Below are 12,152 nucleotides of genomic sequence, written 5' to 3' on the forward strand. Positions count from 1 at the left end.
CCAGCACAGTGTTTTAAATGCTAGCTTTCTAGTACAACTTCAGGTCAGATAATATCATCTTCCAACTTTGTTCTTGGTTAGAGTTTTTCGGTGAGGGTACGTTCTTTGCATTTTCATGTTATTTGTCACAGTTATATTTTATAATGTTATCACAAATACTGGATCATTGTTCCTAGAAAACATTAACAGATATACTCCCATGAGCCTCTGTTCATAGCATCGCTGTCAACTAATCCATAGACAACTTTGTTTCATGTGTCCCCCACCTCCCCTCCTCTCTCCGCAATATGCAGGACTGAACCTAGGGAGTGCAGAGCTACATCCCATGCCCTTTTATTCTTGTGCGACAAGGTCTCACTAAGTTGCCTAGACTATTTTAGACCTTGGACTCTCCTGCCTCACCCTCCCAAATATCTGGGATTACAGGCATTCACCACCTTGCCTGTCATGTGCATTTGTTTTGAAGACTCACACCTAAGTGAAGCTTATCTAATAATGTATTTCCTCCAATGAAATACATGAGAGTCTTCTCAGGCTTGGGGACACTACAAAGTACTTAGTACTATGCTGGAAAGCCACTTTAAACAGCAAAATCATGACAGCACAGAAGTATGAGAGCATGGCCATAAGTGTCCTCTATAAGGAGGACAATTATTTCCAAGGGTACTTCCTGCCTTGTTCCACCTCAGCTAGGAATGTTCACATTGGGTGACTCAAAATTTTTACTGCTCTGTGTATGTCTGTTAATGACTGTAAAAGCACCCCAAGTATTGATTTTGGGGTTACAGACATATTTTATCACATAGGTGAAATGAGAATTATGAAATCCATGAATGATGAGGAACAATTATAGTTTTTATCATCGACTTGTCAATTTCTACAAAAGAAAAATGTGTTGAGAAGTCTTAATGAGTATGGACAACAAGTCTTAAAATCAAATTACATTTTGCATATATTTTAATGAGTAAATGCTACATCCGTAATTAGCTTTAGCATTTGTAAAACTTCATCATTTAAGAGATTTTTTCTTTTTCCTAGAATTTTAACTGAAATGTATACACTGAAACTGTGCCTTTAAATACTTAAACTCTCTTCTTGTTAGTACTTGCTTACAGTACACTCTGGTAACCTTCACCATGGGGAATATACACATGTCCTAACACATCTTCATTTCTTTTTTGCTCCCTTCTCCACCCTGCTCTTAAAACATTTCCCCTCTCCACATTTCCAAAAAAACTCTATTTCCATTTTTTTCCTTCAACTCTTTTAAAAATCCTTTTTATCTTCCCCTTCTCTCCTTTCCTATCACTTTGCCCTCCTTTCCCACTAAGTACACAGCCCACTGGGTGAAGATGAGCTTGCCATGCTTTTAAATCATACCACATGGACTGTCTAGAAATCTGATTAAATCAAAGTAACTTCAGAGGGACATTTTCCAGGAAGAAAAATACATACAAATCGTTGGAGTTCAAGCACTGGAGCAGGTGAGCCTAAATATTTCACACCATAGAAAGAGCATTTTTTCTTAAACTATAATAAATTAGTATTAAAATACTATACATTTTAGATATTTGATGAAATAGCTAATGATGATTTGTTTCAAAGAGAAAATTAAGGCAAGTATAATCTGGGCATGGTGGCATATGCCTGTAATCCCAGCACTGCAGAGGCTGAGGCAGGTGGATCTTCATGAGTTCGAGACCAGCCTGGGTTACAAAGTGAGCTCAAGGCCAGCCTGAACTGCACAGCAAGACCCTGTCTCAAAAAAGATTAAAAGAAAGAAACAAAAAGTATAGATTTCTCATAGTGTGGATTTTCATAATGTGAAAAAAAAGCATACAGAAAACATTATTGCTTATATTCTGAACTACAGTAACCACTCACAAAGTATCAGCTTATTAATATGAAAGATTAAATAAAAATACACATACACAAGTCTTCCTTACATAAACACTCACTATTAAGAAGGGTTTATTTAGAAAGAAGCAGTCTTGAAGAAGGAAGGAGAAAAGATATATTATATTATATATATATTACAGGGTAGCTTGGATAATTGTAGTACTGATTTATGCTGGTTTATTGAAAGGAGCAATTAATGCTTAATTTTTTTCTTCTCCTTTTTATTTTCTCCTTACTTTTTTCCACTTTTGCATGCTTATATTTGGTAACCTTAGCAAATAATCTGAAGACAACACTATAAAATACTGTTAATAACCATTGTCGAATTTTTATTATTTTGGTGTAGTAAAATTCTGCATCTTTTTTTTTTTTTTTATTTTATATTCTCTTTTGAAAATGAAATAAAAAATAAAAATGTTGAAGAACAAGAGAATTTAAAGTTGGTCCTTGCGGTGAGCAGGCAGGCATTTAGACTGCTGAGATATCTCCCTAGCCTCAATAGTATTTTTATTTACTATTTTGTATTCACTTTTTAAAAATTAAAAAAAAAAAAAGAAATTCTGAAAGAGACAGTTTTCACCATGCGTTTCATGGTAACTAGTGCTAAACTGGAAATACTTACTCTTTGTATCATCATTTTTAAGTTGCTCTTTTCTTTCACAAAATGATCTTGCTCTCTCTGAGCCTGCTGAACAATGTGATTCGCTTGCTTTTTTAATGCAGAAATTTTCTCCTGAAAGAAAAAAGATGATCACAAGAAGATGCACATTAGATACTCAAGAACGCCAGTCTGCCTTCTAAACAGCGGGTTTTGGCTTTCCCGCTGTTATCAATCGTGACCACGGTTCATTTGTTGCTGGCCAATCCTTAGACTCAGAAACCATGAAGCGTTTACTTTGACCTGCAAGGTTCAATGCTTTTCTTTTTCCCTTGGTTTTCAGGTTTTGATTTTTTTGCGGTAGGGTGTTGTTATGTAGTCTCAGCTGGACTTGAAATTGCTATCTAATCCATTCTATGCTTGAATTCACAATCCTCTAGCTTCCCTGAGGCTGGGTGATGGGATGCATCATACTACTTAACTCTCAGCACTTTTATTTAAGTCCAACATAGTTCAAATGACTTAAAATCTATTTCAGAGGACCCAGAATTCAAGAGGAAATACTGTTTTAGTCTATTAATGAATTTTTGACATTAGGTTAGGAGGTGCCTGAGGGGAAGAAAACACAGAAATTTTTTATTTAAATGGAATGCTTTGAAGTCTATTTCCAGGGTTGGCAAGATAGCTCAGTGGACTAAGTGCCTGCTTAGGCAAATGCAGGGACCAGGGTTTGATTCCCAGCAGCACATGCCATACCAGCTCTGCCCCCTGGCACAATGAGCTGGCCACCAAGACTGGGCATGGTGGCACATGCCTGTAATCCAAGCTCTAAGGAGGCTGAAAACAGGAGGATCACTACAAGTCTGAGCTGCATAGTGAGACCCTATACCAAATATATAAATTAAAAAGTCAATTTCCTACCTTTTCTTTCCTCCATCTTATTACTTAATTTTATCAGGTTAGTAAGGAGTTCTAGGATGTGATACTAAATTCTGGAAAAGCTCAATTCTGGGCTGGCCATTCAGGAGCTATGGGCTGGATGGCCTTTGTAATCACACTGGCATTCTCCTGGGCTATTTCTATTGGTATCAGCTGGCTTTGGAAATTACTGCGCTATGCAAACAAAATTCCAAAGCAGGCTTTGTTCACACAACTATGCTGAATTTACTTACTATGTTTATAAAAGGAAGTAATTTAAAGCAAGTATCTGAGTTTCTGATTTCTATTATTTATTTATAAATGAAAAAATTTGGTATTTTTCCATAAATGCATGCACAACATTATACAACAATGACTATAACTCATCTCACTTTATCTAGTTCAGAACACCACTTACTATCCTATATATGGCAGGATCCATCGTTTGTCAAATGTGGTATGATTAAACACATTAAAATATTCAGATACAAAATTAGACACACACTATATGAATGATCAGATTGGCACATGGTAAGGAATATATTTTGATTTTTTTCCACTAAACATCACCTGCCCAAGGTACCTTTCTGCTGACGATGTTCCGCTGGTATTCAGCCACTTCACGCAGGAGCTGCTGAGTTAAATTCTCCTTTTCCTCATCCAGACGGCTCTCATGTTCCAGCTGTTGGAATTCCAGGTCTTCAAAGTGTTTGCTTTCAACATCCAACAGGTCAGCGTCCTTTGGAGGACAGGGAGTGAGAACAAGGTAGGCCAGGATGGCTGTAATCATCTTAACTGGAGAAACAATTACTAAAAGCAGTCAGTCTCCAGCACCAGCAGGGGTAGGGCGTGATGGAGCCCAACTACAGAGAGGAATGGAGAGGGTACCGTGGAGAGGGCAGCAAGAGCTTACCAGAACTCTGTGCCTGCCTGGTGCATGTAGGAAGTCTTACTTTAACCTAGTAGGTGGATTTAGATGCATAGTGAAGCATAAAAACAATTCAATGAAGAGCATGAGAATTATCTTCATCCAAAGGATGAAGATGAGACATAAGCTCTTAAGAAAATTCCTCTTTCCTACAATTTTCACATGAAATATGCAATGAAACTTCACTGTGAGTTTAAAGATTCAAAAATTAGCACATATATATGAGGTCTCGCATGGGAATGAGAAAGTAAACTATCAGACTTTCTATATATGTTTGGTTTTCATTTTCTTCTCTAAATTTCTTAATAAATGCCTTCAAATGTGCATTCCAGAATTATACATACATAATTTTCTCCTTAAGTATTTGTAATACAAATTATGTATCACATGCAAAGGATATGCATGCTCAAATAATTTTATTGAAGGGATAAGCAATCAAACACCTTTGGACAGAGCTGGGGATGGAGCTCAGTGGTACAGTGCTTGACAAGCATGTACCAGGCCCTGAGTTCAATCCCCAATACCACAAATCCAAAAATAAAACAAAACAAAAAGATATTCGAACATAGGCTTTGGGTGATAATGATGTGAATTACAGGTTAAGTAACTGTGACCAAGGACCACTGGAGTGGAAGATACATGCATGGAGTGTACAGAAAATCTCTGGTTCTTCTGCTCAATTTTTGTGAAACCTAAAATTGCTCTTAAAAGAAAAAATATATATATGAAAACCATTACGAGATGGAAGTTTTTAAACTGTACTTCTTTGAGGCCATTAAAATTATTTACAAATCTATTTACTGGAAAGAGTAGCCTAAGTTGTTTTCTTCAGGCACAAAAGGTCATTCAAAAAGCTAAGCACTGGGGCCGGGGAGATGGCTCAGTGGAATAAGCGCTTCCCTGGCAAGCGCAAAGGCCTGAGTTCAATCCCGGGTTCCAAAAAAAAACAAAAAAAAAAAAAAAAAGGAAAGCTAAGCACCACTGTCCTGAGAAGGCTCTGGAGGACACTTTAAAAAGGTCAGAAGTCCCCCCCAAATCAGATGATGATGGTCTAGAATAAGCGCTCCCTGACCCATGAGATACTTGGAAACCAGAATCAATTTGTGCATCTGCATTCAGGCGAAGGTAGGTACGTGTTATATAAAGTATTCTTCAATTCACCCTTTAAAAAGCCCATCTCTTCAATTTTGGAGCCTCCAACAGAATTATATATGTGGTACTGTAAAACAGCTTTTAAATTATAATTTACAGATGATCAATACCAAAATGAAAAGGCAGTTGGGCAATGTAACCAACAATTTCTACATAGTTAAAAGAGATATCTTGTTGTTCAATTAAATCTTCAAAGACTATTAGATAAATAATGGCATAACAAAACAGTTCTATCTCTACTCAGCTTCACCCTCTTCTGATTTTCATTCTATTTTAGCAATGAATTTTATTCTAAGGATGATATAGGAAACGGCTATTAGCTGCCATAAGGTCTCAATCTACGATGAAGATTATTATGTAAGGTGGACTAGATTCTTATAATTTAAAAGCATAAAAAACATGATTTGAAGAACCTAAAAAAAAAGGAAAGAAGAGCCTATTCCACATTTCTTAAAATCTCTTAACCTTTTATTCAACTTTAAAAAGTGTGGTCTTGATTTTATGTTTGGGGCTAATATTTCCAGTTTGTCAAGGTATTTCAAGTTTATAATTTTTCAGGACTTAGTTCATCAGAGGAATTAAGAAATGAAGAGTTTTAAGTGTTGCATATTGAAACAAAATTTCTGCAGTCTTGAAATAACGTACCAGCCAGTGCATTCATTCACAGAGCACACACACCCAAGGTTTCAAGGTTTTTCAATTAAGCTTAGTTTGCAATCAAAGATCATTACGAAAAAATTAATAAGCCTCTTTTGGCTTTTAAATAAACTTCATCCTATTTGGGCGTAAGGCTCCTCATATTCACCATGCTGGCCCACTGCTTATTCTATATCTGATTAATACGTAACATATGTTATTTTAACCCAGCAGGAAGACCAAAGTCAATAATTTACTTGTAGTAAATATTTAAACCACTGAATGAAAATAATTGCACACTGGGAAGAAAAGTTGAAAATTAAGCTAAGAACAGAACTCAAGATTTTGCTGGCATAATCATCTGATCAAGCCACCCAAACCATTAAAATATGTATATAGAAACTTACACTCTTAAAGAAAAGCGATTTAAGAGGGGAATAAATCTTTTAAAAGATTTTAGATATGAACAAGAATTCAAGGAATGTAATTTGGAGACACAAATAGCTTAATTGTGACTAAATAATACACACAGGATGCTCAAAGTCAAATACACTGACCAGCTGAGTGGAGTTAAACTAATCTCACTCTGCACATATCTACTGATTAATAAACTCAAAGCCCAGGCACAAAACAAAACAAAACACACATGCACTAAAAATATTCTATGCGTTACTTTTTTTTCTTTTTTTTTTTTTTTGGCAGAACCGAGGATTGAACTCAGACCCTTGTGCTTGCCAGGGAAGCGCTTATTCTACTGAGCCATCTCCTCGGCCCCTACGTTACTTCTTTATTTCCAATAATTTTTTTGAGATTGGAAGACAGAAGTTTAGATGCAGATTTTTATATTTTCTTTGCCTAATGGGACAAGAAGAAGAGAACAGTTACACTAGGGCAGGAATGACTGTGGAAATAATCTCACGATCTCTGGAAGCAAATGTAGAGGAGATTCATGGTTTGTTAACTCATCTCCATCTTTTGCTTGATTGCCAGCCACTGTAAGCTTCTGAAATATGGCACAAGACAATAATACAGCCTCCTGCTTTACATGTGAGGCTATTTAGGCCCACAGAAATTTAATGACTTTTCCAAGCCTAAAGGATAAACTGATTTTAGGGCCAGTGATCTAAAAGTGGTCTACTTGTTGTATCACTACATACAATTTTTTTTTTTTTTTTTTTTTTTTGTATTTAGTACAGGGTCTACAGGGTCTCACTATGCAGATTGAACTTGTAGTGATCTGCCTGTGTTCAGTCTCCCAAGAGCTGGGATTATAGGCGTGCACCACCACGCCCAGTCTCAATCACCATCTCAGTACACCCTGGGGGTGGGGCTGGCACTGTACACCAGGGATCGAACCCAGGCTGCTGCTCTCTGCCTAAGCAGGCTCTGCATACGCAGGTGCTTTAGTAGAATTTGTTTTTAAATCAAGAGATCTAAAGCAACAATTCAGTTGAGCAAATATCAGAGGCAAAAGAAACTTCCCCAGCCAGGTACCTGCCTTCTCCACTTAACCACATCCTGGCAAATGAAAGACTTAAATTCAGCTCCCTTTTCTGCACTGGTACAATGCCAGCATTGATGAGTCCATACTGACTACACAATAATTGTATGTACAGAAGTTAGTATGAGCTAAAAATTATACTTAAAGATCTAAAGGAATGATTTAGAGGTTAAGAAGTCCAGCCATAAGAATATAATGTTTTGGGCCACAAAATATAGTGTCTGCCTAGCAAGCACAAGATCGTGAGTTCAATTTCCAGATATATATATATATATATATATATATATTATATGTGTGTGTGTGTGTGTATGTGTTTTATACACAAGACCATCACATAATTTCAGCCTAAGTATTTAGAAAAACGTGAAGTTTATGAAAGTAATTTTCATCCTGTTCATTTATTTTTTATTTTACGTGATTTGCCACCCGTTTATTTATCAAATGTAATAAAATAAATTTGTATTATATATATTTTAAATGCTTTCAAGAAAGCTTTGTAATGAAGTGGTATTAGGAGGAGTTTGAAATCTGAAGAGAAATGAATTGCGACAACATATGAAGCTCCTAGTATGCATGGACTTCCTGTGAATTTTTATTGACTAAGCCTTGCAGTTGGTGAATAGTTACACTGGTCTTCATCCCTGGAAAATAACGTTGGCAGATATTTTATTATCAGGTGGGTAGAAGCTACAATAACCCTTTTATTGCTGCCTATGGAATGCAGTATTATGATTTTTAAAAGGAGAATAAAAAACAAAAGCCATACAGAATTTCACTAAACTAGATAAGAATTCCAACAATGGTTGTTGTATTGCATATTGTTGCCTTCAAATTAGTTGTTCAGATTACCAGAGATAATCATGCAAAATTGGTCAAAAAAATTAAGAGAAAGAAAAAAATTTAAGCACTAACTGTTTGTTTGAATAGACCATAGAAATCTGCACTATATGACTGTAGCAATCAGCAGTGCAGCCGTCCCGGCTATCCTGTGCATACACATAGAAGAATTTTATACCCCGCTTGAAGGGGAGGTTGAAGGAGTCTTTGCCTTCATTCAATGGAACAGACTGTCTTCCACATTTCCTAGTCTACTTTATAGTCAAAATCCTTAGAGAACACATAAATCTGTGAGTTTTCCAACAGAATCCAGATCATACAAATAGAAAGTATTTATAGCCACCTGAGTCCAGGTTATTAACAAGACTCTCCTGGCTTCTTTTTTTTTTTAAATTAATTTATTTATTATTTATTTGTTTTTTTTTTTAAATTTATTTATTTATTTGTGTGTGTGTGTGTGTGTGTGTGTGTGTGGCCAGCTCAGCCCACCAGGGGGTGGGGCTGGCTGGCATGTGGTGCTGGGGGATTGAACCGCGGTCCCTGTGCTTTGCTAAGCTTGTTCTAAGTAGGTGCTTTAGACCACTGAGCCATCTCACCAGCCCCTTTATTATTTATTTGTGTGTGTGTGTGTGTGTGGCCAGCTCAGCCCACCAGGGGGCGGGGCTGGCTGGCATGTGGTGCTGGGGGATTGAACCGCGGTCCCTGTGCTTTGCTAAGCTTGTTCTAAGTAGGTGCTTTAGACCACTGAGCCATCTCACCAGCCCCTGGCTTCTTCTTTTGAAACAATGTTTACAAAGAACACAACAACTAGGGAAGAGGAAGCAGAAAACATATAGCCACAATAAAGACCTTGAGTAGTAAGGCAGAATGAAGACAGTAAACAAATAGAAAATCCATGCTAGGCCTGGTGGTGCACAGCTGTAATCCCAGAACTCAGAGCTCAGGCAGGAGAATCACTGGGAGCTGGAGGCCAGCCTGGGCTACAGTGCAAGATCCTATTTCAAAAAATATATGTTTTCTATATGAATGTAAAACTATATAACTTATCTACCTATCTTATCTATACTGAGAAAGAGAAAGAGACAAGGAGAGACAGAAGGAGAGGGAGAAACAGAGATAGAGAGAGATTCCACTTTTCCTATCTGTTGTGAACTGGAATGAACACAATTATGAACTAAAATAATTTAACACATACTAGTCTTTTCCCAATCATTTGTAGCACAAAATGTCTAGAGAATTAGGACACCAAAAATTAGGAGATTTTATCTTCCTACAGCCAATTCAGCTTTAGGAATGAAAATGAATAACGAGGAAGACACACTATTGAACCTTCCTTTGCTTCAGTGCGGTAAGATAACCAGTAAACTGTTATGCTGCCATCTCACCTGTCCACACGGGGAGACCCTCTAGAGTGCTCGCTGTAACTGTAATTGGTTATTGTCTAGCGATGCTCTCAAGCATCAAGTGTTTTTATATTAAAGGTCACTTAAACATTTTTCAAGTTTGTTGTCTACCCAGTTTTGCAGCCTGCTCATTTGCTAGAGGGCATAGACAAAACCTGAATGAAATTAACCTTGTTGACTGATATGAAATCATAAATCATGACTCACTCAGGACACATTACTAGTGCTCGATCCCTTCAAGTTCAAGACTGCGAAGGACTGATTCTCTGGGATCGTAGTGGCTCAGCGGAAACAATTCAGTTATCAGGTGGCGAAGAAAAACTAGTCATGCCAGTGTCTGTTAAATTATCCACGTACGAAGTCTTCTCTCAGAAGATAACCAGCATGATCATATTAAATGCTCCCAGAATTAGGGATAGGAGAAGAAGCAGATAAGCTTTAACTGGAAGGTATATGTGGCAATAAGCTTTTAAAATGTAGGGTGTTCATACGAGAAGGGCATGTAAGATGCCCTCTTCTGGATCTCAGTGTTTGCCTGCCATAGTCATACTTGTGCCTACAATATCAATAAGCAGCAGAGGGTTGGTGAGATAGCTCGGCAGTCTAAGTGTCTGCCTGGCAAGCACAAGGACCCAGGTTTGATCCCCAATAACACACACTGTGCTGGCTCCGAAACCAGCTATGGTAGCGCACACCTGAAATTCTAGCACTAGGGAGGCAGGAGGATCAATACTAGTCCAAGCTATGTAGTGAGACCCTGTACCAAATAAATAAATAAATAAATAAAAGCAGGAGAAAAAATACCCACAAAAACAAGTGGTAATGTGGGCAAATCACTACAAATCAGAGAATAGGATAATTCTTAGGAAAGGATAAAAAGTCAGGTTAGGAAACATAATTCAAAGGCAACTAGTACTTACAACACAACAAAGATTACGAGGAAAGATGTCAATTGACTTAAATGCCACAGCCAAGCTATCATGCCTATATCTTGTACTCTGAATAACTGCTGCGAAGACAACAATATGCAATGCATTAATCATTGTAACTCTCCTACTAATCTGTTTTCAAACCCTATTTTATTGTTATTTTTATTTTTTTCTCTTAAAATAAAAGAAATATAAATGCCAAAACCTTGGTGTCTGTTAGAAGTCTTACTTCTAAAGACCAACCCTAGAAGTACTTTTGCACTATAAATTAGAAGAATTCTAATAAGGAATGTTTAACTGATTAGCACAGAACAATATATACTATTAGCAGCTATATTTTATTTTAAAAGTGTCAAAGGACTAGAACTTATGCAAATTTATGCTATGTGAAGCAGTAAGTCACAGGTACATGGAACTTAATAAGAAACAAAACAAAACAAAATAAAACAAAAAGAAGTGATGCATTCCTGTTTGCTACTGACCCTCTTCAGTTGTTGCTGCAACTGTTCCCTCATGGACTCAGGACAATTGTCCAGCTGGGTCTTCTGCTCGGAGTAAAGCTCCTGAAGCCTCTCTAGTTTTTCCCTTTCAGCATCAAGCTTTACCTTCTCCTGAAGTTCAGAAATCAAAAAATAGAAGAATAGCAATTACCTTTCACACCCAGGCAGGTGCCAGTGAACATTTCCAAAGGATAACACAAACATACACAAACTCTACATGGGCTACAAATGATTAATGACTAAGTTAAAGGGACATAAATGGAAGTCAACACAGGAGGACACAATTCTGCATTCCAAAGTACTTCATTGCCCTGGGCCTTCCACCATTCTTGCCTCCATGTTACAAAGGCAAGGGAAGCAACAAGATGGAATACTGGTCAGGGGCTAAGATCAACAACAGAAGACGCCAACCAAATTCATCAATGAACTTTGAAAATGGTCACTTGCTAGAGAACCAAACAAGGCAAAAGTGCTACTTGTTTACCTCAGGTACTATCATGGTCCAACTTCCTTGAGGCTTTTTCTAACAAGTTTGAGAAATTAGGGAAATTTGTTCCCCAGTCAGAGGAACTTTGATGTACTAGTCACTTATCAATATCCAAGTCACTTCAAATGGTTCTACCATTTGGAAAGTGTGAGGGTCTAAGCAACTAATAAATTTCATTCCAAAGAGTGCTTCTAATTCAAAGGTTAGAAAGGCTGGTACAAGTACAACACTACCAAAGTAGCCAGGAAAAAAGCAGATCAGAGAGCCCAGACTCATCAAAACCATGACACTAGGATACATGGGTTTAAAATGAAGGGCATAAAGAAATAAATTAATTTAAACATAACTGTGAAATATAGAAAAG

The 12,152-nt window shown here is 37.2% G+C and overlaps 1 protein-coding gene across 15 annotated transcripts in view; it reads right to left on the reverse strand.

Moving 5' to 3' along the window:
- Positions 1 to 12,152, reverse strand: part of Phldb2 (pleckstrin homology like domain family B member 2) — a 132,954-nt gene that overhangs the window by 32,813 nt on the left and 87,989 nt on the right. For 13 of the 15 annotated variants that reach the window (XM_023702061.1, XM_023702060.1, XM_023702057.1 and 10 more), the window contains exons 6-8: positions 11,284 to 11,412; positions 3,999 to 4,154; positions 2,522 to 2,632 (exon numbers count right to left, since the gene is read on the reverse strand). In XM_023702061.1, the coding sequence (XP_023557829.1) occupies positions 2,522 to 2,632; positions 3,999 to 4,154; positions 11,284 to 11,412 (396 nt within the window). The remainder of the gene's footprint in view (positions 1 to 2,521; positions 2,633 to 3,998; positions 4,155 to 11,283; positions 11,413 to 12,152) is intronic. The other 2 variants (XM_004624704.3, XM_023702053.1) reach the window with 1 other exon arrangement.

The sequence above is a fragment of the Octodon degus genome, unplaced genomic scaffold (genome assembly GCF_000260255.1).
Source record: "Octodon degus isolate 3935 unplaced genomic scaffold, OctDeg1.0 scaffold00007, whole genome shotgun sequence".
Taxonomy (NCBI): domain Eukaryota; kingdom Metazoa; phylum Chordata; class Mammalia; order Rodentia; family Octodontidae; genus Octodon; species Octodon degus.